General features: G+C 31.3%; 4 protein-coding genes across 6 annotated transcripts; 3 read left to right on the top strand and 1 right to left on the bottom strand.

Annotated features, from left to right (window-relative positions):
* Window positions 1-491: 491 nt before the first annotated feature.
* On the bottom strand, window positions 492-4,642 carry LOC129306617 (uncharacterized). Of its 3 annotated transcripts, none has more exons than XM_054947294.1 (8): window positions 4,396-4,642; window positions 4,104-4,238; window positions 3,853-3,900; window positions 3,688-3,744; window positions 1,726-1,860; window positions 1,459-1,506; window positions 1,308-1,346; window positions 492-820 (listed from the first exon to the last, which is right to left on the bottom strand). In XM_054947294.1, the coding sequence occupies exons 1-8, from the start codon at window positions 4,612-4,614 to the stop codon at window positions 707-709; spliced, it is 795 nt and encodes a 264-aa protein (XP_054803269.1). In that variant the 5' UTR covers window positions 4,615-4,642; the 3' UTR covers window positions 492-706. The 3 variants fall into 3 exon arrangements, with proteins under 3 accessions (XP_054803269.1, XP_054803270.1, XP_054803271.1); XM_054947295.1 differs by having other exon boundaries at window positions 1,767-1,860; XM_054947296.1 differs by lacking the exon at window positions 1,726-1,860.
* Window positions 4,643-6,137: 1,495 nt separating this feature from the next.
* Window positions 6,138-7,644, top strand: LOC129304404 (uncharacterized). The gene is made up of 4 exons (XM_054944042.1): window positions 6,138-6,555; window positions 6,712-6,852; window positions 6,981-7,058; window positions 7,171-7,644. Exons 1-4 carry the CDS (start codon window positions 6,190-6,192, stop codon window positions 7,390-7,392), a joined length of 807 nt encoding a protein of 268 aa, XP_054800017.1. The 5' UTR covers window positions 6,138-6,189; the 3' UTR covers window positions 7,393-7,644.
* Window positions 7,645-8,695: 1,051 nt separating this feature from the next.
* On the top strand, window positions 8,696-13,266 carry LOC129307467 (alkaline ceramidase TOD1-like). Its single transcript, XM_054948443.1, has 4 exons — window positions 8,696-9,033; window positions 9,120-9,323; window positions 9,558-10,121; window positions 12,708-13,266. Exons 1-4 carry the CDS (start codon window positions 8,781-8,783, stop codon window positions 13,136-13,138), a joined length of 1,452 nt encoding a protein of 483 aa, XP_054804418.1. The 5' UTR covers window positions 8,696-8,780; the 3' UTR covers window positions 13,139-13,266.
* Window positions 13,267-14,461: 1,195 nt separating this feature from the next.
* On the top strand, window positions 14,462-15,322 carry LOC129307305 (uncharacterized). Its single transcript, XM_054948227.1, has one exon. The coding sequence runs from the start codon at window positions 14,689-14,691 to the stop codon at window positions 15,142-15,144; it is 456 nt and encodes a 151-aa protein (XP_054804202.1). The 5' UTR covers window positions 14,462-14,688; the 3' UTR covers window positions 15,145-15,322.
* The last annotated feature ends 10,447 nt before the right edge of the window (window positions 15,323-25,769 follow it).

Genomic DNA, 25,769 nt, shown 5'->3' with positions numbered 1-25,769 from the left:
CGGTGTATTCAAATACTTTTCCTTTTAACTTTTTTATGGGCTAAAGTATAACTGTCCGAGAAAGCGGTTGAGCCATCAGATGAAAGTCAATGGCTCAGGTTTTTTTAGAAGAAAGATTTCTTTGGAGTTTCAGCTACAAATTAAATTGAGAAAAATATAATATTTGATCTCGAAAATTGTCATCAATTTGGGCATGCCCATTTATCCAAACAAGAACTTGGGTAGTGCCCCTATATATAGTTTTACATAAAAGAATTAGTCCTTGAAATTATGGTTGATGTTCTTGGATCGAATTGATGTGGTGTTTATATGATAATAATATTTGATAACAATATCGACATTGACGAAGCTCAAGTTTGGAAATTGGACCAAACTTGAATAGCATCGTTGATGTCCCTAGCACAAGCATGCATTGTTGGTCCAAAAAAAAATCAAACACACACACACACACACGCAAGCATGCATGCTGGGGTACAAAAATCCGTCAGAGCCAATAATGATCATATCATACACTCACGAAGCAAAGTGCATTATATTTATCTGTGACTGAAGCAATGTTTCAATCACCCTTTCTCTCCATTTTTTTTTAATAAAAAAAAACCAACAGGCCCCCCAAATAAAAATATTAATGATATTTATCACATTAATAAATCATAATGTAAAAAGGAAAAGCACATATGAACTTGTGATGTATGACATTTGAATTTTATATCCTCCAGGGACGTGGAAAGTCAGACGGTGAAGTCTCCTCCAAAGCGTCGTGGTATTCTGCCCAGGATGCTGCCGCCTTTTCAATGTCAGTTGCAGATTCTGCAATAGCCTGTCATACCACTCACAAGCAACCCACATGTATCAGATCCTTTACATCTCAATCTTACATTCATAACATGATGCAGGATTAAGTAATGATTTTGCTAAGGAATGTATCAGTTGAAAGACTACAATAGAGATGATATTCAGGTGTTCAGATTTGGAATATAGGAATCTCTTCTCAAAAAGTGTACGTGCTTATTTTTTTTTTTTTTTTTTTTGGGCAGCTAAATATTAGACTGGTTAGGAAATTGAAGTAGTTGTTTTATTTTGAAGTTCTTTTCTTATAGACAATTTTTTATGTTTAATAATATTATTTCTGAATTGATATTTTATATTCGGATTAGTCATTTATAAAGGTATATATACACTCCAAAGTTTTAAAAAATTTAAATAATAAAAAAAATAAAAAATACATACAGGAGCACTAAAAAAAATGACCTATTTTTTAACTTCAAGATATTTTTAACTGTAATAGAGAGAGGGAGAGGACAAACCTTGAGAAAATAAACTTTTTTCGGCAGCACACCGGCCATCTGGTGGGTGTAATTCACATTGAACAACAATAATAAAAGAATTATTTAATTAAATGAACAAGTTATTAATGGAATAATAACCACTCATCTAGAGTGAAAGTAGTCCACTTACATCCTCCATTAGGTTCTGAGTGATTTTTTTCGCTTCTTGGTATTTCTCCTGTTCAACAGTACGAGTTCAAGCTTAAGAATTAAAATTGTGAAGAAGATTAAAATTAATGCCATCATATCTTCTATGTATCAATATAATTTGGCATTTTTCAAGTATGAAATTTGGTATTAAAACCATGGTTGTCAAAACGCAGAGAACATTTGGCCCCAAAAAAAAAACAAAAACAAAAAAGAAAACAAAACGCAGGGAACAGAGATGAAGTAGCACCTGAGACAAGAGCAACTCAATGAGCGCCATTAACAGATTACCTTCTGCTTCTGTGCCCGCCCACCATCGGCATGCATTTCGCATGATTTCTTCAGCTCCGTCTGGATCTTCCTTTGATAGAGCCATTGCATAAAACTATACACACACGCAGTTATGTTATTGCACACATATTTCCTACTTTGACTTCCAACAATATTAACTTTAATTATTAATTAACGAAAAAAGTATAGAAAATGATATAAAAAATTATGAGAAAAAAATCTCAAGAATTACAAAAATTATTATTACAAAAAAACATTTTGCGTCATTCAATTTACATTACTTTCTTATAAAAATGACATAAAAAATAGAGGCGGTGATAATTTTATAAATAAGTGTTGAATATGTAAGACTATCAATATTGTTTTTTTAAAAAAGTGATAGAGATAAGTTATGTGCTTCTTTTTTTAAGAAAGCAACTTGAAAAATATTTAAAAATTAATAATTTAAAATCATTTATTTTTTACAATCTATATCATTTTTTTAAAGTGATGTGGATAACTTAAAAAACATATGTAAATTTTAAAACATAAATTATTTTAAATTATTAAATTTTGAATATTTTTCATGCCACTTTTTTTAAAAAAGTGACGTGATAAGTTATCTATATCGTTTTTTTAAAAGAAGAGACCCAAATTGTAAAAAATAAATTATTTTAAATTATTAATTTTTAAATATTTTTCATGTCGCTTTTTTAATAAAGCAACGTGATAAGTTACACATGTCACTTAAAAAAAAGAAACGTAAATTATAAAAAATAAATTATTTTAAATTATTAATTTATTGACATTTTTCACATCTATTTTTTTTTAAAAAGTAATGTGAATATTCACATTGCTTTTTTTTTTTAAAAAAAAGATGTGAATTGTGAAAAATAAATTATTTTAAATTATTAATTTCTAGACATTTTTTACGTTAGTAAGTTATTCACGTCGTTTTTTAGAAAAAGAGATATGGATTGTGAAAAATAAATTATTTTAAATTATTAATTTTTAGACATTTTTTATAATGGTAAGTTATTCACGTCATTTTTCTAAAAAAAAGATGTGGATTAAAAAAAATAAATTATTTTAAATTACTAATTTTGGATATTTTTACATCGCTTTTTTAAAAAAGCAACGCGAATTTTAGTCAATTTTTTTAAATAAGATCGAGCTCTTCCCTCACTTCATTATTTTGTATTTTAAAACCTAACTCCTCTCCCTCTTTCCCTTTGATGGCAACACGTTTTTCTTTTTCTCCACACAACAACTCTCTCTTCCCCTCTCTACTGTATCGAGACCCATAGCATTAAGATCTATGTCCTTTTTTTCACAAGAAGGGATGCGGTTTTTCTAGATTCTTTTTATAAAAAAGGGACGTTGATGCAGTTTCTCCAGATTCTTTTTATAAAAAAAGGTCGTGGATTCTGGAGAAATCACATCCCTTTTTTATAAAAAACGACGTGGTTTCTCCAAAAACTGTCCTCCATAAAAGTGACGTGAATAAATCAACTTTCTATGTTGTCCGAATCTATACCCCCTACAATAGAGATGTAAAATATTATAAAAAGATGATGTGAAAAGCTTTTTTTTAGTAGTGAAAGGACAATAAATTGTAAATCTTTATATTGTACTTATTTGTAATTTTGAGTCATTTTCTACATTTTTCAAATTCTTTTATGTATTTTTTTTTATCAACTAAATGTTAAAGTTAACTTTTATTAACAAAAAAAAAAAGATATTGTACTGTTTTTAAATATTGGTGGGAAACATAACAACACTAAAAATAAGTTAAGGTTTTAGACATTCTTGAACTCATAATTTTAAGAATAAAATTACCCTTTAACCCTAATATATAATTTAATTATTTATAAAATTATGAATATCATGACTTATTTTTTAACTTTCAGACATTTTTAACTGCAAGAGGGAGAGGACAAACCTTGAGAAAATAAACTTTTTCCGGCGGCAGATCGAACGCCCAACCTTTTTTTTCAATCTGGTGCGTATCATTCACGTTTAGCAACAATAATAAAAGAATCATTTAATAAAATAAACAAGTTAATGGATAACAACCACTCGTCCTGAGTGAAAGTAGTCCGCTTACATGCTCCATTAGCTTCTCAATGTCCTCTTTCGCTTCTTGGTATTTCCACTGTTCGAGAGAGTAGGAGTTAAAGCTTAAGAATTAAAATTATGAAGGAGATTAAAATTAATGCCATCATATCTATGTATATCTTCTATGTATCAATTTGGCATTTTGTCAAATATGAAATTTGATGTCAAAACCATGGTTGTCAAGACGCTGAGAACATTTGGCCAAAAAACAAAACGCAGAGAACAGAGATGTAGTAGTACCTGAGACAAGAGCAATTCAATGAGCGCCATTAACAGATAACGTTCTGCTTTTCTTTCCTTCCAGTATTCGCATTCATTGCGCATTATTTCTACAGCTCGTTCTGGATCTTCCTCTGATAGAGCCATTGCGTACAACTACACACACACAGAATTATATCATTGCACACATGTTTCCTATTTTGACGTCTATCTGCTTGTTTAAATGCCGCACTTGGCTTCAGACGACCAAGATCTCTTTTTCAAAGTTCAGCAACCTAGTAATAATTGATTAGTACGGTATAAAGTTATGAACCTTGAGGGCTTCAACTTCACTTCCACTGGGCTCATCTTTGAAAAATAACCGCTTCTTTGGGTTCGTCATTTCATGCAACGCACACATCACATTACCTCGGCTTCGATGTTGTTTCCAAGCAGCATAGGCTAAATTGGGCTTGGAGTTCATCTTACCACTGAAAGTGAAGGCCCCAACAACACTAGCATAGGCTTTAGCATGCGTGGATTCAGAGTTCATCTCATGGGAAAACTGCACAAGACCCAGATTTTTTCTTTTTTGGTATTCAGTTGTGCTTAAACATCCTTCTGTTCTATTTATATCCCAAATTCTGCTATGCTGATAACGTTGCAAGACATCCTTTTCTAGAATGAAGCAAGGTATAAGATATTACTTCATTGCTTTCTACCCAGAATCAATGCTTTGAAAGGCTTACAAGGTATACTTCTTTTGGTTTTTACTGTGACTCCCAACTTTTTCGCATGCAGAGCATCAATGCTTCGTATTGTCGGACAAAAGTTATTCTTAGCCGTTGGCCCTTCATATTAATAAAATTAAAAAAGCAATATGTGGTAGAGTCCAGGATTATTCTTCTGCATGTTATAATTAATTTAAGGTTAAAAGGTATCGCTGTCCTTTAACTATTCCCACAAAAATGTCTAGTATCATAAATTGATATGTGGTGCAAGTTTTATCTTCAACATTTGAATATGGTGTACCGGATATCATGCTATTAAAACTTAAAAGAATTAACTTTGACGATAAGTTAACTTAAAAATAATAAAAAAATGATTTTAAAAATTACAGAAAATAACCTAAAAATACATAAGTACCAATACCCTATAAAAATTAATGCAAATTAAGTCCCTAAAATGATGTGATAATTTATAAGTCTTCATCCAAAATTTATTAATCCTCCTTAAAAAATTTACTACTAATGTTACAAATGCATTCATTTATAAATAACACAATTTGTAGGGAGACTTATAAATTATCACATTATTTTAGGGACTTAATTGATATTAATTTTTTATAGAGTATTTATTTTTAACTTTATATTTTATTTTATATAATTTTTGAGATCTTTTTCAGTAATTTTTTGGGTCAAATAGTGATCAAAGTTTTTTTTTAAATGGCAAGGTGCCCAATACATCATTTTAAAACGTTGAAGGGAAAAATTACAACTTAAATAAATTTAGGACACCAAACATTATTGAGCAAATAGTTTAGAGGCAAAATAAAATTTTTAACCCATTAATTTAATTAAGGGAGAATTACAACTAACTTTCTCTCAAGAAAATTCATTATGGACAAGGATTAATTTGGAAAGGATTGTTGTTAAAATACAAAACATGACTTGTTGTTTCTTGAACGGAACTTATTGTTAGTCTTTGTCCATGATTAGTTTTTTTAAGAGGGAGTTGGCTGTAATTCTCCTTTTAATTAAAGGACTTAAAAAGTAAATATCTGATACATACTGGGTCTTGGGTTTGTCCCGTAAGAAATACGTTTCTAGTCACCACAGCGACAATATGTTACATGTTTAAGAGCAGTGATCTAAGCTTTAGTTGCCTTTGTCAGCCTTCACTAATTACAAGGCATAAATCTTTGCTTAAAGTCTGGGATTTCTCATGGCAAAAGTGGAGGATTCGCGTTGTGAATATAATTTACTTTACCCATTTGCCAAGTCTAGAATAATCAAAATGCTTCATGTTATTTCACAAGCTTGATAACTTATGGGGGAGAGAAGCATGCATTTAAATTGGTCTTTTGCTGAGAAGCAAATTGAAAACGAAAAATTAGAAAACCATCAGAATGGACCAACTGGTAGAAAGCTTTCCCATTTCTTCCCGTCTTCTAAGTAAGTGTGGAAACGTGTCATCTCATGCGCTGTCCTTAGTTTCTAAGTATGGGGAAACTGCTAAAATTGCAGTACCCTTGGTCATCCTTGGTTGCTTTTGTTGTGTGTGGATTTGTGTGAAGCTTTTTAAGTCAAGGAGAAAGCCTCAGACTCTTGATAGAAGGTCCAAGACCTTTAGAGAGCTATATGGTGGTGATCTAGCATTGAAGAGATTGTTTGACTATCACGAAGCTGAGCCAAGCCCAGACACATTTCATAGAACAGATTCTATAATGAAGGATTTGCTTGATGATGAGCATATTGATTTGAAGAAGCTGCAGGTAAGTTGGACGTTGCATTACAAATTTTCTTGTTTGAAATTTGACTTTGAAATCATAAGTGGGAAAAATAACAATTCCCCCATTGAGGGAGATAGGTTTCTGAATATATGTAAATATATTTACTGTGAAAGAGTTTTGTAAATGTTTGACTGGCAGAGTACTGTGGGGAAGGTGGAAAGAAGTGGAACAGAAGCTTCAGCAGTGGAGCAACTCAAAAAGGCTGAAAAAGCCCATTCTGGGAATCCCCATGAAGCCTACGAGATTGGCATGCTTCTTGTTGAATTGCTGATTTATGAGGTATAAATCTCTCTCCATCTTCATCTAATTTATCTACATGAATCTTTGAACATCCAAACAGATTTTATTAAGTTCGAATTGAAAAGAATATTGAAAGAAATAGAAACCTGTTTACATGAGATATGCAGGGGAAATATAAAGAAGCCCTGAAACGCGATTGCTTGAAGCATGAAGAAATTTCAGATGCTCGTCGTCCACTGTACAAAGTACACATGCTCGTTCTCTTTAGTTCTCTTATCATTTTTCATTTCTTCTTACCTCTTGAACTCCGACCTACTTAGAGAACTAAACGTGGCTTGTGCTTGAACATTTTGACAGGCCATTATATACATAATGCTGGGAGACGACAAAAAAGCAGAAGAATGTTGGGAACAGTTCGATGAAATCCGAGAACTATTCCATCTAAGAAAGCCCTCATCATCATCTTCTTTGGGTGAGGCGATTGACACCATTACCGATTTCCAGACGTTCAGGAACAAAGTGATGAAACTTAAAACTGGAATTGAAGAGATTTCTGCGAAAAAGAGTTCCCGTAAATGAGATGCATGAATATGATCTGAGTTTTATTTTATTTTATTTTTTTCTCTGTGTGGGAGAAAAAATGGTGTGTGAAGAAGAAGACGGTATCCCCTGTTCCTTCAGCGCTTGTAGTAACGCGCCTTCTAAAGAGGAACGTCGTGTCTGTGTATAACAACGGAGGAGACAAGTTGGTTTCATGTTTTTGGTCCCTCCCATCTTTTTTCTGTCTTCAGAAGCTATATCCCAGTCATCTATTTGTACGGATTGAGCCAAGTCAATGGGGTAATTACTATTTAATGAATCTATAATATTTGGTTAAAAGTATATAATGTTATGGGGAAATTATATGTCCTTAACTTATTTTTAGTGATCGATTATTAACACTACCTGGAATTCTAAAATTAATGAAGATGGGGAATGATTGAAAAATGTAGGGTAAATGCCAATATTGGTCCGTATTTTATTTTTCAGTCCTGTAGTTTATTTATGTTATTCCTCATTTGCAATGTTAATCCTTCTAATTTAAAATATATCTATAAGGATCATGATTTAGTCTAAATAGTGTTTAATTTGCTGACATTGAATTAACATGATTCATAGTTTAACGTTTAACTAGCCTAAATTATGTCTTCCAGATCATCACACAATTTAGCCGTGTTAAGTCCATATCAGAAAAATAAACACTGCTATGACAATTCTTGGGTTTTATGAATATTTTTCAAACTAAAATAACTAACATTGTAAACCGGTCAAGTATATGGAACAAGGAACGATGAAAATAAATTACTAGACCAAAAACAAAACACAGTCAAAATATATGTATATAAAGTGATATTTTCTCCAAAATAATAACAATTAACTTCTCTTGAAATTTTAAAATGAAGGTTTAGGAAATGATATTATCCCTAAATCATGAACCATGTGGAGCATTTTGAATTCTACTCTGTTTTATTGATAAATTCTTCTTGTTTTATATAAAAATTGATAAACTCAATGGCATGAGGCATAAGCCATTGATGAGGTTAAATTTTTGCACTAAAGAAAGTGCAACTTTGCAAAGTATTGGCTTTGGCGCCACAGTACCTTCCGCATACTGATGTAAATTATGAAAATACAGATAATGTCAACAAAACATAGAAAGATATATATATATATATATATATATATATCATGGACGATTATGTATTGTATTTTAAACTTTGGTCCCTTCACTTTATCTTTGTTAGCACTCTCACTTATTGACAAAACTTGAACGTCAAAATTGATTGGCACTCGAATGCAATCAAAAAAATGGAACATTCCGCGGGTGTTTCATTGAAGATCATGAGTCTTTCTCCAGAGGAAAAAATGTGATTGCCAGATCAAATAGGAAAAAGAAAAGGATCAGCAATCTGTGAATCTGACGCATTATGGGGAAGCTAATAACTACTTCAAAACCCCTCATCCTCCATTCCAAGTTCCTCTGCTTCTCTCTCTTCTATCTCTTCTCCTCCCTCTCTCTCGCTCTCTTTACCTTTCTCTCTCAATCCAAATGCCTCCTCCGATCGTCTCCCTTCGATCCCATACGCTCCTCGCTCTTCTCCTACAATTCCTCCTATCACCCCCACAAGTATGCCGTCTCAACCACTCGCTCCACCTGCTCTTCCCCTGTCTTCTTCTCAGGTAGTTTTGTGATTCTAATCTTTGCTCTTTTCGTAATTGATCGGTTTTTGCCATCGAAGCTCTGAGTTTTGGTTTCTGGCTTTTAGATTACTGGGACGCTTTCAAGGATATCCAGAATTTCCGCGATCGGTCTTCATCTTCCCGCCGTGTTATTAAGTATATGCAGGGGAATTCTACCAGTTTCGGTGGGAATTTCAGCTCTCAAATAAGATTTTCTTATTTCAATCATCGAAATGATGACCAACAAATTCCTTGTGGATTTCTCAAGAAATTTCCAATCGCAGATTCTGGTGTGTCCCACATGAAAATTCACTTCTCTTTTTACCTGTGCACAAATTAACATCGGCCTGAAGGTGTTTTGTTCTCTGTTATGATGTAATTCAGGGCATAAACTTCCAAGCTCTGTTCTGTTACAAATAATTCATTCTGCAGCATTTTTTTAATTAATTATCAGACTGTTTTGATTTTGAAGTTGTTGGTTCTGCACTGTACATGATGTGTGTGTTGTTTCTCTCTTGATTCAGATCAAATGACGATGGAGAAGTGTGATGGTCTGGTAGTAGTTTCAGCCCTCTTCAATGACCACGACAAGGTGCGACAGCCAAGAGGGCTGGGATCAAAAACATTAGACCATGTGTGCTTCTTCATGTTCATAGACGACATCACTCTGAAAGGGCTTCAATACCATGGAATAGTGTCAGCAGGTGAATCAAGAGAGTACAAGGTAGGAGCATGGAGGCTCGTGAAGGTTTCAAGGGAGGATTTGTATGAGAACCCAGCAATGAATGGAGTGATACCAAAATATTTGGTACACAGGCTGTTTCCAAACTCCAAGTTCAGCATATGGATAGATGCCAAGCTGCAACTAGTGGTGGATCCATTGTTGCTGATACACTCGCTGGTGATATCTGAGAATGTGGACATGGCTATATCGAAACACCCTTATTATGTTCATACAATGGAGGAAGCAATGGCCACAGCGAGGTGGAAGAAATGGTGGGATGTTAATGCCTTGAAGTTGCAGATGGAGACTTACTGTGACAATGGCCTCCAACCTTGGGGACCTTCCAAGCTGCCCTATGCCTCAGGTACACATCTCTTCGCTCGCTATCATTTATTTTAGGAGGATTACATATAAATTTCAAATAATAAAATTAATTACTTACAAATCCCATACACTTGTAATTACTGGAGTTTAATTAACAGGTAATAATATGGAAATATGAGTTGTAAATAGACTGAAAAAATAATTAATTTCGTTAGTTGGGATTTAATTTTAATTCTCCTTTCTTTTGTTAGATTATGAAATTGCTTGTGCCCTGTTTGTAAGTTGGATGTAATTTAGATCAATTTTCATTGAGAGATGAATACTGTAATGATAAGTCACGTTCTTTGATATCACTAGCTAGACGGTTAATCTGTGTTGTTTGTTTGAGAAGGACTATGCTTCTTGTTAGATTTGGTCACCATGCATATTACAAAAGGGAGAATTTCATTTAGGCTCTCAAAACTCAAAAAATTGCATGCAAGCCTAATAAAACTTGAAAATGTATTACAAGCTCAAGGACCTTTCTTACAAATTTTGCTGTGAACAAAAAAACTTATTTGCCCTCATTTCAATAGAAAGTTCATGTATCCATAACAAAACATTTATAGATTCTCAACACAATATTCATGAATATACAACATATTTGGTGGACATTAACTTGACGTATGTTGTCTCAATAAAAATATGTTGTTCATTATGGACTTTATATTATGCAAATGTTGCAAGTTTATATATGTTCACTGTGTTGAGAATTGATAGATATTGTGTTGTGTATTCATGAATATTGTGTTTCATATCATTTGCTTGTTCTCATTTCAATAGAATGTTCATGTATCCATAACACAACATTTACAGATTCTCAACACAATATTTATAAATACACAACATATCTGGTGGACATTAACTTGAAGTACGTTGTCTTAATGAAAATATTTTATTCATTATGGATTTTATGTTGTGCAAATGTTGCAAATCTACAAATGTTCACTGTGTTGAGAATTGATAAATATTGTGTTGTGTATTCATAAACATTGTGTTTTATATCATTTGCTTGTTTGTACATTTCATTTCAAATTAAACTATATTCACTAAATGTGTTGTGCATTTATGAACATTGTGTTGAGAATTTGTGAACATCTTATTGTGCACACATGGACATACCCTTGAGACAAACGCAATTGTGTATTTTTATCCGTAATAAAATTTGTAGAAAGGGTCCTTGAGCCTATAGTGTATTTTTTTTCATATTCTATTGGGATTGCTGTACAAATTTTTGTGTTTTAGAGATAATAAGTGAGATACTTATTACAAAGCCTTTGAAAATTATGCTATAGGTAGCTTGAGCTTGAAAAAGGGCGTCCTCATCGTAAAGGTAATCAAATTTGCTTTAATTCGAAGCTGATAAAAGTAGAGTAGTACATTTTACAATTAAAGGACTTTGGTTATATTTGTGTGATTAATTAATAAGTTAGGAGGAGCGGGGCGGCAAACCTTCATCTGAATGATTATTTTTAGGAAAGTGAAAAGCTTTCGCGTGCTGTGACGAATTCAAGATTATTATGATCATTATCGATCCATAATTACTAATGATAATTGCTTAGTTATGGCAAATGCAGAATGTGCCCTTAATAGAGACGGCTAATTCAAGAAGGTTATGTGTGGGGGCGGACTTTTTTTATCATGTTTATAAATCATATCATTCAATTTTTATTATAATTTTTTTTTACCTTATAATAAATGTTGAAAAGACAAAGTATGTTATTAAAATATATTTTTATAATAAAAAAATCAAAAACTTATTAAACTTTTAAAAAAGGTTAATAAATTTTAATATTTTCTTGATTTCAATAAAATATGTGAAAATAATTTATAATAAAATCACAAACGTACTTCAGTAAGTAATAGTAGATAAAAATATAAATCAATTATTAATTTCTTTTAATTTTTGTAGCGTGAGTTGTTTATATACTTTGCAAAGCTCTTTTTTTTATTTTAAAGTTTTATATAAACGACTTGTTGTCTTATAAGTTTCTCAATTCTATTATAAAATTATTTTAAATTATTAATAAAAAAATTAAATAATTTAGTCTATATTGCCCTCCCAACCTTACTAGCTTGATTCCGCCGCTGCGTGCGAAGACTGAAATCTCTCCTCATTCTCATGGGAAAATAAATGGAACTGGCATCATAGAAAGTAGTAGCAAGTACAGCCAAGTCGACCATAAAAATTCAACCCTCATATGTAACTTGAAATAACAATCTACCATTAGGTTTGGCATGGATGATAAGTTATTCATCAGATCTTGTAAGCATGTGATTAGGATTTGATTCTTAGGCTATCCATATGAAAGAGTATATGTTAGGAGAGGTTAGCCTCTCAAATGAAATCTCATTACTTCCAAGGATTAGTCTCTAACAATTGACTTATCCTGAAAATATACTAAAAGACTATATATATTTATACAAAATAAACATCAACATTGTAAACGCAAAATAAAAATGTACTGATTGAAAATTAAAAAAAAAATATTATGAAGCATCTGTTAGAGAATAACAGGATGAAATGTGTTGTGTTTTATCCAGTAGTATTAGAGAATGTAAATAATGAAATGGATGGATATGGCAGATGTACCAGACAGTGCTCTGATACTGAGGAAACATGGATTACGAAGCAACCTGTTCTCGTGTCTAATGTTCAATGAGTTGGAGGGATTCAACCCCAGAGACCAACTAGCGTTTGCATTTGTGAGAGATCACATGAGACCAAAGCTGAGGCTCAACATGTTCGACGCTGAAGTCTTCGAACAAGTGGCCCTTGAGTATCGCCACAATCTCAGGCACACCAGCAGTGAAGGTACTGATAAAGTAATGTTGAAGAAGGCTGCCACAAGAACCAGAAGGGCTGACTCTGACTTGTCATACTTCAATGGCAGCTGCTGCAGCAAGTGTCACAAGTATCTCTCGTTATTTGGGGTGATGATGATCAATGATCACCATACCCTTTGTTTATTATATTTTCCACCATTCATTTCTTGCTCTCATGCCAAGAAATCCTAGTTTATTTGTATATATCTTCTGGACGATGAAAGGTGTAGCTGTAAAGAAACAGAACTCTTATGATTGGTTTTGTCTTTTTTGTTAGCAGAACGGAGTCTCTGACAATTGAAGGAAAAATGGGATATACAGAGAGTACTTTTACTGGGGTAAAAACTGATGACCTGACAGAGTTTCGTTGTCAGTTCGTTTTCCCTCTTTGTAAGAAAAATCATAATGAAGCCTTGCATATCCAATTTATTTTCTACTCTCTAGGCTTAAAAATATAAAATATTTTTTTTAAAAAATGAGTTTTAAAAATATAAAATTTTTAATTCTTTAAAATATAATTATTATTATCTTTTTAAAGTGGTTCTATTAATAATAAATTTATATTTATTATAGAGTGTTTAATAGGAGTAAATAGAAAATATGTAATTACTTTATTAGGAGGTGAAATTTAGTTAAAAATACCTTACATTTTTTAATAGAAAAAAATATAAAATACTCTTTTATTTTAAATTATAAATAAAATTTTGCATATTTATAAAATATAACAATAATATTTTATAAATTTATTTTTTAAAAATAAAATATAAATTTTTAAAAATCCTCCTACACGCTTAATCATTGAGTTATAATATTATTTTAACTCTCTTTATATTTAAAAAGTAATATAAAAAATATATCATTAATAAAATTTTATTTTTTTGAAATTATCTTATATCTTGTAATAATAATTTTTTTAAATTATGGTACAATTTAGAATAGAAAGAACATTGCATCACGTCATGCAGGTAACTACCACATGTTCTCAAAATAGAAGATCGATCCATTGGCAATTAAATTTATTGCCATATGTTGTTTTGACATTTTCCTTATTCTCTGTCTGTGAACCCGTTTGAATTTTAATTAGATATGATTAATTATAAATAATTAATTAATATGATTAATTTTAATTATAATTAATTATATTATAGCACAATATTTTTGGATATTAAAATTAATTTTAATTATACAAATTACCATAAATAATATTATTTTTTAAAATTAAATTATTAATAAAATTGTATTTAATATTATTAAATTTTTTAAACTTTATTTAAGAAGTAAAATGTATTATTTAATAATAAAATTAAATTTATAAACAACGTTTCATAATTTATTTTAAAATGTGATTTTAACTCAATAACTATTATTTTTTTCTGTTTGAAATTTTTTTAAAAAAATCAATTATTTAGGGCTCATAATTAATGTCTTGCCAAACAGGACGCATGTTCATCTTTGTTATAATAGGATTAAGCATTAAATTTGGGGGAAAATGTTTCTTAGGGTGTATTCTGCGTGTCAAATACATGATTCTCATTCAATCACCATCATTTATCGTATCGAACACCCCCACCCACATCGTGCCCCGACAAACTGCATCTCCTTCCACTGAAATTATCTCTTTTTCTTCCTCACTATAAATTCTGTGTTTTCGTTCACAATACAAGGTGTTGTTCTCTAAAGTCTGAAACCCAGGTCAGCGAAATTTCTCGAACCCTAAATAAACTCTTCTTAGCTTTACCTTAATGGCAACACATCTAATAGCAACCCACGGAGACAACGCTGAGGTTTACCATGGTGAAGATCTCTGCAAGCAGAAGTCACGCGAGCTGCTCGGTGAGATTTGTCTGCCCGAAGGATTGCTCCCCTTGAACGACATCATCGAGGTAGGCCACAATCGCTCCACTGGCTTCGTCTGGCTCAAGCAGAAGAAGAGGAACGAGCACAGGTTCGAGGCCATTCGACGCACCGTTTTGTACGAGTCCGAGGTCACCGCCTTCGTCGAGATGCGCCGAATGAGGAAGGTAACGGGGGTGAAGAGCAAGGAGCTGTTCTTTTGGGTCACTATCTCCGATATCTTCATTGATGATCCCGATTCCGCTAAGATTGCCTTCGCTAATTCCAGCGGGATTTCCAGATCCTTTCCTGTCTCGGCTTTTCAACTCCAAGAAGAAGATCAAGAGAAGAAGGATGGTAACTAGCAAGTAGAATTAGCAGCAGCAAACGCAGGAACAATTACCGGATTGTTCCAGATGAAAGAATTCAATTCAAATAATTCTAATTTTAGGGTTTTATTTAGTTGGACTTTTTTATTCAATTCAAGTGATGGTTCAACAATTCGAAATGGCAAACCTTGGGAAAGTAATTTACCCTCTATAATTTATTGGAAATTATCTTGGTTGGAGTTGGAGATCGAAGATTATCAGATAATGCCAGTCTGGATTAAAAAAAAAAAAAATCACTCGAATCAGCATAACATTGTTAACGGGATTCTTCAACTTCGAATTTTTCAGTGTCTGGCTACTTGGTTCCTCCCAAGATTCGATGTTCATGTATCCTTCGAATATGATTCAAAATTGTCATGCTAGTTGCTATTTTTTTTTTAAAAAAAGTCAAGGATTATTTTTGTCCCTACAAATTTTATGTAAAAGGTTATTGGGAAGGTTAAACTTATTATGAATCAATTCTGTTAACTTTAAAAATTCTCTCACTTATTATCCTATCATCTTTTCATTATTAGTTAGTCATGAGTAGCCTTATATTATATTTTAAATATTTTTTATTATAAAATATTTGAGTTGAGGGTGTACTATTTAAATAAAAATTGAAGGGTAAATATAACCTTTAACTCAATAAAAAATATTAAAACAATATTGAAGTTCACTCATAACAAACAAACATTAAGTGTTCCTAATATCAGAATGATAAAAGATAGAATCTTTAACGTTGAGAAATAAAATTAACATATAGTTGAGTTTAGGGTTTCTAGTTATCCTTCGAGTAAAATGAAGGGGTAAAAATGACACTTGATCCTTATTTTAATATATTCTAAAACTGTTGTGTGGAATTATTAACATCAGCTTCATGGTAATACTTTTTAGCTTTTTATATATATTTGTTCAATGCAATGGTATATTTGAATATTTGAGCTTGAGAATGTAAGGTAATTATTTTAAATAAAAGTATAAATTTAATCATAAATTATTTTTTAAAAAACAGAAGGTAGCCTATATTATTTGTGGTGTTACTGTAAATCATGAACTTATAAAATCAAAGCATTTGGTACTTTTCATCAATTTGTTGATGACACTATTTGAAGAGAGAGAAAGATGGATTAATCATTCTATCTCTACCTCAAGGTTGTGAAATCGATTTGTCTCGAGGTTGAATTCATCGACATCTCCACCTCTATTTCTATCTCTACCTCAATGTTGCAAAATTAGTTACTCCTTCTTCTTCTCTTTTCAAGAACAAAGAATTTTATAAACAAAGCATAGATATGAGCAAAATTCTCCATCCAATAACCAAAACATTTGTTGATCTCAAGAACACAAAGCTAAAATCTCACTGTTTACAATTAAAATCTCAGTACGAGATCAAGTGTATCATTTATATCATCATCAATCATCACCTTATTTCTCCTTTAGAATGGGGAAGAGATGGACAAATGGCACTAGTATAAAAAATGCTTTCTGAACCGGTTAAAAAAGCTAATCAAAATTGAATTTAGAACTGATTTAGATAAGAGTAGTTTAGAAAGTATGAGACTTCCTAAACCAGTTGCAAAATTGTCAAGAAAGTTCATGTTAGAAAATTGTCAAAAAAAAAGAACACTTTCTATACCAATTTAGAAAGTTTATGTTCTAAATCAGTTATTATGTTAACTGGTTTAGTATATATACTTTTTAAGTCAGTTTAGAAAGCATTGCATACTAAACTATTTTTGACTTTAACAGATTTAGAATATGAACTTTTTAAACTGGTTAATTTCTTAACCGGTTTAGAAAGTGATCTTTTTTTTAAATACTTTCATTTGTTTTATCTTAAGCCCCCTATTTAAGACAAATTTTCAATAACTTGCAAATGAAAACCAGCTAATCCAGTCTAGTATAATCTTATAATCGAATAACTAATATCAATGAATCAATTGAAATAATATTCAATTCAAATATGTAACTCAAATAAACCCTAAATATTGTATGTACAATTTCATGAAACTAATCAAACTATTTAAAAAAGACATTATAAAAACTATGTGCTACCTCATATGAAGCTTTATGAAAAACTCCATCCACCATTACTTGACCTTATCAATGTTCTCCTTAAGGAATGGTTCAGTAAGCTCGAACATCTAAAAAGAAAACTAAAATATTAGTAAATTGCGAAGGAAGAAAAAAAAACAAAACTAAATGGACTAAGAAAAAAAAAACCAAACTAATACATTCACCTCTTAGGTGAATGAATTCACGCCATGCATGATAATCTTGAAAATATGCCACATGACATACAAGCCACATAATTGAGACTTCTTCGGCTGTCTATGACTTTGTAAATGAATAGAAAAATTATATTTTTAAAAATTAAGTAGGTTAATTTCCCAAGAAATGCACTCTTACCTTTGGCATGATCCATATAGGGTCATTAATCTCATGAGTATGCTTCCTCAACTCATTATGTTGATATGTCCTCATAACCTTATCAGCAAAATTACAAAGTCAACAACCACTAATTAAACATAACAAACGATGCTTTATAGTAAATGGATACTTACTAACCTACCGTCTTCTTCAAATCTTTCCCTACTTTATAGTGAAAGGAGCACAAGAAGAGGACAATGTTGCTCTTCATGGTAAAGAGTGCCAATTACCAATGGCCATTATAGAAAAATATTAATGGAAGTTAAAGAAAGCAAATTCAAAGCATAATTATATGAAAGATAAAAAAATTTTTACTCATGGATATATGGTGCAATGTAGTACTCTTTCAGAGTGCCTCTAAGATATATATTCATCTCTCAACTTAGGAGTGTTCCCGGGCAAAGTAATCCAAACTTATGATATTTTCCTGAAGACACCAAATCACGATGGATATATCTACAATATTAGATGTGAGTTAGTTAAACTATTTAATTATACTAATTTAAGACAAGATACTTATTATCACATCTAAAAATGCGACGCGGATAGCGCACAAGATTTAAGATTTAGCCTTTGAAATCAAAACTGATTTAAAAGAATCGCCACTAAAATTTAAAAAAAATCTTGGAAAATCTTTAAAAGAAAATGAAAAGGATAGTTTGTGAAAACAAGATGGGTTCAAAAATTGATTGAGTATAAGGAAGGTATTAAACACCTCACAACACCTATTCGTGATAATAGTTATTTGAAATTAATTGTGTTAAATTAATATGGCTTTAAAGTTATTTTAATTACCATTTTTCATTCACGTGTAAGCCATTAAAAAAATAAAGAAATAGTAATTTATTTATAAGAGCAAACTTGATCCAGAATCTAACTCTGGAGTCTACGTACCCTGTGATGGGGATCAAAGTTTACATAGTTCAAGATAGAAGTGAGTGTCAATGGTTTTTAATTTATGATGAAAAGAGAAAGTCAAATGAAAATAATTTATAAATTGCAAACAAAATAATTTTCTAAAATATGGGTTGGTATGTTTTAATTTGCAAAGATAGTTTAACTTCATTTTCTTACTCTCATTTTAAATTTTAAAAAAATGTTTTCACTGTTTATACTAATTTTAGAAACTATGTTTGTTTTTTCCTTTTTGAAAAATAAATGTGAAGTAATATAGTTTCTCTTATTTTGAAGATTCACTTTATCAATATAAAAAATTAATTTTAAAATCTTTTCTAAAAATGATTTAATGTATCTACTGAGACTTATTGTCACTCGTGGGCATACAATTGGTCTTAATGCTTGCTGAAATTTTATTTTTCTCTTACAATATGAAATCTTAATTCTTTACTACATATTTCATTTTAATATTTTTCTCACTTTTATATATATATATATATATATTGAAAATTTATTCAATGTGCCAACGGATACTTTCATCATTTATGGCAAAAAAAAATATGATAAAGAGTCTTAATCATTATACCTATAAAGTCTTATTGACTCACATGTTAATATGATTATCCTAAGTGTTTGTGGAGATTTTTAAAATCACACGTGACAAAAAGATTTAACAATCTAAGTGTAGTCATAATTTAAATACATTAATTTAATTAATTAATAATTTTTTAAAAAAATTTATTATATTATTATATACAATATCCATTTATTTATAATTAATAATCACGACATTTGTAAGGATTTATTATCCTACACAATAAGACAATTAAGCTGAATATCTATATAGATTCTTCAAATCTCACATGATACTATTTAAATATTTTTAATTGATTATATTTGGAAAAAGGTAAAAACAAAATTGTTAATTTAAATAATGTGCCATTGAAACCCATATTTAATATACAAGATTGATTCTCACATATGCAAAATCTTATTAATTTACATGACATAAGATCATTTTAAATGTTTACGAAGATTCTCAAAATCTCACATAACAAACTCTAAAAAAATGAGATTTGTGTTCATGTTTATGAATCATTCATTTAAACATAAAATTCACAAAGACAATAAATAGAGAGCAAACTGTTTTTTTTTTTCTTGACCATGTGATCTTATATATTCGGCTTGATGCTTCAATGATATTCAAAAGGAAGAAAAGTAAATAAATGAAGCAGCAACATTCTTTTGTTAAGAAGACAATTAACAAATCATGTGTGTAGCCATTGCATAATTCTCCAACAGCACTAATTTTCTCTAAAAATGATTAAAACTAAATCAATGCCTCATCTTTATCAGCAAAGTAATATCGGCAAATTAGCTTAGTCCATACGTTCTTTCATGCTAAAAATGCATCTAAAATTTAACTTACAATCATAGGAAATCTCTCATAGCTTGAGACACAAAAATATGCTCAAAGCCAAATCAAGCCATTCGCATAGCAAAGAGAGCTATAACTTGGAGATTGTGTCTTTTTTTTTTTAAATGCATCTAGAACACATAGTATGTTTAAAGTTTGAAAGAAAGATTGATTTTAGCAACCTCAATTGAACTACATGGAGGACAACAATCAATAACCGTACTAATTACATATTCTGTAGTCAAGAATAGCAATATCAAAGAGACACCAAACCATATAAACTCATTATAATAACATATAGGCACCCAAGATACCCAAACTATGGAATAAGCAGATTAGCAACTTTGAACACTTAAGTCCAAATCAGTATCGCTTTTTCCAATACACGTCCATAAACACATACAGTCTATCAACACATAAAGCAGTATGAACTTAATATCCTTATTAAAGAAATCAACCTACAACAAGCAATTTTGATAAACATCAAAGGCAATGGTTTTGATCCTTTAATTCATATCTTCATTCAAACATGAATAAACAAGTACACATACCATAACCCAATTCCTAACCATCAAATTCATGACAAAAAAAAACTCTTGAACCATAAAAGGATTATTTTTCATTTCAGCATCTCTATAGCTCAATTTTGTTCATTCCAAAACTAATCAAATTTTTTATAGAGTAGCAAAAGAAATTAAACTTGAAATCAAAAACCCAAATTTAAAACATGGAAGTGAATCTCAAATATGTCATTGAGATGGATGTCTCTTTTACTTTCAACCTCTTAGTCCGATCAGTTCTCCCTCTTCCACTTCTTTAGTCTTGCTCTCTCTGTGCCCCTTGCAAGCTTTCAATTCTCTTTACCAATTTTTTTAAATCTCTCTCGTGCTCTCAAAGCTTAAACCATTCCCCTTTTTCTTAAACTCAAACTCCCCTTTTTATATCTTAGAAGAACATCATACCTAGGTAGTGTGAATCTCCAAATTCTGACTTGATTCAACTTCTCCTTCCTCACACGGTGCCAAATTTCATCTACAAAGCTGCTTTTCTTCACCCCCAATCTATGCCCTTTGCCATTTTTGACTAAATCAATGCTTGAGATTACAGGAGCAAGAGAAGGCATCCATTTTTGGAGCTTGCATGTGAGGTGGAAAATCATTTTTGCACTTTATTCCTTGTTGTATTCTGCAATCATGACCTCAAATGACTTAGGGCTACCGCACCTGTGCCTCTTCTCTCTGTGTTGCCCTTTCATCGTGATTGAAGAACTAGGGCATTTAAACAACTAAAGGGTTAAATGCTGTGCTTCAGTGTTTAACTTTCAGTCTTTTTTTTAAAATTATAACCCTTTTTTTAATGATATTTATTATTACTTTTTATATGTCACACCTTTAATTTAAAATAAGAATATCTAGAATGAAGGATCTGATCTTAAATTTAGATTTTTTTTTAACTACCATTTTTAAATTTTGATTTTGAAAAGAAAGATTATCTAAAATAGAAGATCTTTTCTTAATCCTAGATTTTCTTACTTCTTAAAATTTAAAAGAAAATATTTTTAAATTTTTTCAAACTAATTGTTTTAGCTAATCAAAAGAAATAAAATCCTAGCTAACAAAAGATTATCTAGGGTAAAAATAAAATTAATTCCTATTTAATTAATTTTTTTATCTTTTCATTTTATCTAAATTATTAAAATTTCATTTTTTGGTTAAATTTATTATTATTATTATTATATTTAAAAATATCCATACAAAATATAGTGTTGACACTTACATTAACCATAATTGCATGTGTGATAAGGTGAGTTGATTATTATTCAACATCTGCATCAAGTCCTCTCTCTCAACCCTGACATCCATATCCTTTTCCCCAACAATCGCTGCATCCATTGAAAAAATCACTACCTTAAAGGTTTCATCATATGCCATTAGAATATATTGTTGCATCTAAGTTAACTATAGTTGATGCTAAGGTTGCAGCTGGGGAATATAAATAATTTAAAAATATTTAAAAGTAAAAATTCATGTTGAAAAATATAAATAATTTAAAAGCAAAAAAAACACTTACCTTGGTTGCAATCATGTGAACAAGCCTTTTTGGCTAAAGGATAAATGTCTTTTCTGCCTTATTGACAATCTTCACCTCTTCAATTAGAAGTGGGACAAGAGTATTAGATTCTACAACCTCTTTAGCTACCACTTTAACTTGATCATTTTATATTGCCATATGGTGGATGGTTGGCCCCAAGTTATGGATACTACCACATGCAACTAAACGTCTATCCAGATTTTCCATATATAGCTCACAAGGATCACCTAAGGTAACACTTATAGTGCCCTCCGATGGATGTCCAGCAACGTAAAAACTCCCTTTTGTGTTTTAATAAGTTGTAAGAGAATGGGTCTGCTGGCTAAATGTATCTTGTCTTGAACTCAAAATATTCATCATCTTCTCTTCCATTTGCTTCATCTTGGCATCTAGCAAGGTATCAAATGATGCTTTTACCTCTACCGTCACAGTGGCCAACATCACCTCCAAATCTTCCTTAGTGATTGTTCCTTGAGCATGTCAAGCAAGTGCTGCACTGATGATGACCTTTATGCCCACCCCACCCCCAACTCCCCTAATATGGCCAAGATGCTCTTACTTTCTTATAGCAATGGTCAAGATTTCATTCCTTCTGTCTGGAATAAAGGATCCCTCAACTTTCTTGTTTTTAAGTTCATCCTGTAGCACCAAACCACAAATATTAATAATAACTATTTAATTAAAGAAAATAGAATAAGAAATAATAATACTTAAAATCTTTTCACCAATTACACGAGCCTTGTTACATGTGTAAAAGCCACTCCTTTTTTATGCTCATACTTTCATCTATCTTTGCAAATGCATCAAAGATGGTAGAGAAAGAAGAGTAGAAGGGTCAGACTTAGCTTTTTGTCCAACCTCTTCCTCTTTTGAGCCATCAAATCTCGGTCAACTTTAGCATACCCAACACGAAACATTGTGTAGGGACAATTGTTTCTCTTACCATTCGCTAGTCCCCTTGCCTGTTTTTCCTGTAAATAAGATCAACATAATAAATGAGTCATAATTAACAAAAACAATAATTAATAATATAATTGAAAGGACTTGGAATAATCCAAAATAAATTAACTTACTAAAGCTTTTGGTGTCATCTGAAGCCTGTAGAATTGTTCCCAAGTATCTTCATCAATAAACAGATACTTAGAACATGGATTAGGATGTGGCTTGCCTTCTTTCACCTCAATGTGCACGTACTGGCGAGCCTATAGTAATGAATGACCTTTAATGGTCACAACAATTTTTTAATATTTCCTTTCTCAACCCTTCATCATTTGGCACATCATATGTGAGCTACAATACCATATTCAAATAGTTGATAACAAGATATAGTGATAATAGTTAATAAAATGGTAATAACAGTGACTTGTTATGATCATATACTAGATAGAGTCTCGAATATAGTTTTTCACTTGCTCTGGTATGTCTACCTACTCAAGTATTAAGATGCTGGGCTTATTACGTGCGAGCAGGCCAATAAAGCTAGTATATTTGACTATGTTCAGCCTTATTGGTCTCCAATACTCATCAAATTCAATCAGTATCCTATCCCCACTATCACAATTGAGGGCCAACCCTCTTAACCTCTTGTCACTTCTACCCCTCCTCTGTGAAGACTGCTTGCAACTCCTAATAGCAGGCTCGCTCAAAGTTTTAATAGCAAGCTCGCTCGAAGTCCCAATAGTAGGCTCCCTTAGAGTATCACTTTAATAGGCCCGGCTTGAGAGATACCATCAAGGTCACCTTGATTAACACTTCGATTCTCCATTTCACACTGTTTAGAAAAATAAATAATATATTAGTTTAGATTACATAAATAAAACAAATGTCATAAAATAATATTATAACTAATTAACTAACTTGAATAATAGATTTATATTGGAATATTCTCCCATAGCCCTTCATGATGATCATTTCTTACACCATATTCATTGTCAAGCTCATCTTCTACTTTCAATTTAGGTAAACCCCCTAAAAAGAAGGAGTCTTGGAAAGATCTAAATTTGAACTACCCCCATCATCAATATCAAAGACCATTTTTCCTTGGAAAGCAATAGACAAACTTTTATTTACTAGATTAGTTATGTAAAACATTTATTTCACTTGGTCTGCCATAATAAAAGGTTCATCCTTAAAATTTAAAGTGTTAGGATAAACCAATGTAAATCCTAACCGATCAAATTGAATGTCATTATTAATATTAACCTACTTGCATTTGAAAATGAGTACTTTAAATTTAGTATAATCAACCTTTCAGATCTCTTCAACAACCCTATAATAAGGCATAGATGCTAATTTACGCTTTTTTTCTTTTGTATCGGAGAAGTAAACCCCTTCCGCTACTAATGTAACACCACTATTTTGCATAGTACTTTTGTCATTCAAGGACTTTGTGTAGAAGGAATATCCATTTATATTATATGATGTCCAACTAATCATATGATACTCGAGATCTCATGCCAACCAGCTAATTGTATCATAAACACACTCCTCCTTCTCAACCTTTTGTTTAAACCAAGCTGCAAAAAGTCTTATTATGCTCCCTAATCAATTTTTGCTCAGTTATTTGACTATTTTCTTTCTTTACAAGATCTTGATAAGCAAATTTGTACTCCCAAACTTCATCAATATTATTCAAGATGTACAAGTGAACTTATTGCAATTGATCACGATCTATACTCTTCATTGTAACCCCATGTTTACCCTCATCTTCATCATAAGAGATATTAAGCCTAATTTGTTGTACTCTATTCAAGTAATCTTGATAAATTTAGCTGCTTCCTCATAAACATATTTTTAAACAATGGATGCTTCAGGCTAATGTGGATTCTTTATGTAACATTTTAGGACTTCCATTATCCTTTCAATAGGATACATTCATCGTAAGTAAATAGGGCCATACAATTTTATCTCCCTTACCAAATGAATAATTAGGTGTACCATAATATCAAAAAAGGAAGGAAGGAAGAGCTTCTTAAGTTGGCATAAGATAAGATGTGCCTTAATTTCTAGTTCATCTAATTTAATGGAATCAAGGACTTTACTGCATATAACATTATAAAAGAAATAAAGTCTAGTTATAATGTGCCTCACATCTTCTAAAATGCCCCAAATAACCACTGGAAGTAGTTGTTACATTATAATGTGGCAATCATAAGACTTTAAGCCCACCAATTTCAAATCTTTTATCGACACAAGCTTCTGAATATTAGGAGAATACCCTGAATATATTTTAATACCATGTAAACATGCACAAAAGCTTCTTTTCTTAACCTTGGACAATGTGTGTTTTGCTAGTAGATAATAAGTCCACTTATCATCCAGCCTTGGATGTAAATCTTCTCATATTTCTATTTCTTTCAAATCTAATCTTGCCTTTACATCATCTTTAGACTTGCCTAATATGTCGAGAAATGTTCCAACAATACTATCACACACATTTTTCTCCACATACATGACATTAATACAATATCTCATATCAAGATGGCGCCAATAGAGAAATTAAAAACAAATTGACCTCTTCTTCCACACATTCCTTTTACTTGTACTCCTCATCTTCTTTTCAAAGATAACATTAATACCTATTACCTTTTCATAAACTTGTGCTCCAGTTAATGGCTCAAGAGCATTTTTGTGCTCTTAACCATCATAGAATGCTTTCTTCAATCTACGATAGTGATGATCATATTTAAAAAATCTCCTATAGCTAAGGTAAACCATCTTCCTTTAATATTGAAGTTGATGAAAATAGGTACCTTCTTCACAAATAGGACACGCTTTATGCCCC

The sequence above is a fragment of the Prosopis cineraria genome, unplaced genomic scaffold (genome assembly GCF_029017545.1).
Source record: "Prosopis cineraria cultivar Desert tree isolate PC_DT_omini unplaced genomic scaffold, ASM2901754v1 PC3, whole genome shotgun sequence".
Classification (NCBI taxonomy): domain Eukaryota; kingdom Viridiplantae; phylum Streptophyta; class Magnoliopsida; order Fabales; family Fabaceae; genus Prosopis; species Prosopis cineraria.
Note: the sequence above shows the minus strand (reverse complement) of the source record. Positions and strands in the feature narration are given on the sequence as shown.

What these genes read in the sequence shown, in the direction of transcription:
- LOC129307305 (XM_054948227.1), top strand. Translation starts at nt 14,689, where the DNA reads ATGGCAACACATCTAATAGCAACCCACGGAGACAACGCTGAGGTTTAC.
- LOC129304404 (XM_054944042.1), top strand. Translation starts at nt 6,190, where the DNA reads ATGGACCAACTGGTAGAAAGCTTTCCCATTTCTTCCCGTCTTCTAAGT. An exon ending in TTGATTTGAAGAAGCTGCAG is followed by an intron (nt 6,556 to 6,711) that starts GTAAGTTGGACG and finishes TTTGACTGGCAG; the next exon opens with AGTACTGTGGGGAAGGTGGA. An exon ending in CTCGTCGTCCACTGTACAAA is followed by an intron (nt 7,059 to 7,170) that starts GTACACATGCTC and finishes ACATTTTGACAG; the next exon opens with GCCATTATATACATAATGCT.
- LOC129307467 (XM_054948443.1), top strand. Translation starts at nt 8,781, where the DNA reads ATGGGGAAGCTAATAACTACTTCAAAACCCCTCATCCTCCATTCCAAG. An exon ending in TTCCCCTGTCTTCTTCTCAG is followed by an intron (nt 9,034 to 9,119) that starts GTAGTTTTGTGA and finishes TCTGGCTTTTAG; the next exon opens with ATTACTGGGACGCTTTCAAG. An exon ending in ATTTCCAATCGCAGATTCTG is followed by an intron (nt 9,324 to 9,557) that starts GTGTGTCCCACA and finishes CTCTTGATTCAG; the next exon opens with ATCAAATGACGATGGAGAAG.
- LOC129306617 (XM_054947294.1), bottom strand. Translation starts at nt 4,614, where the DNA reads ATGAACTCTGAATCCACGCATGCTAAAGCCTATGCTAGTGTTGTTGGG. An exon ending in TTGAGAAGCTAATGGAGCAT is followed by an intron (nt 3,745 to 3,852) that starts GTAAGCGGACTA and finishes GATACGCACCAG; the next exon opens with ATTGAAAAAAAAGGTTGGGC. An exon ending in TTGAGTTGCTCTTGTCTCAG is followed by an intron (nt 1,507 to 1,725) that starts GTGCTACTTCAT and finishes ACTGTTGAACAG; the next exon opens with GAGAAATACCAAGAAGCGAA.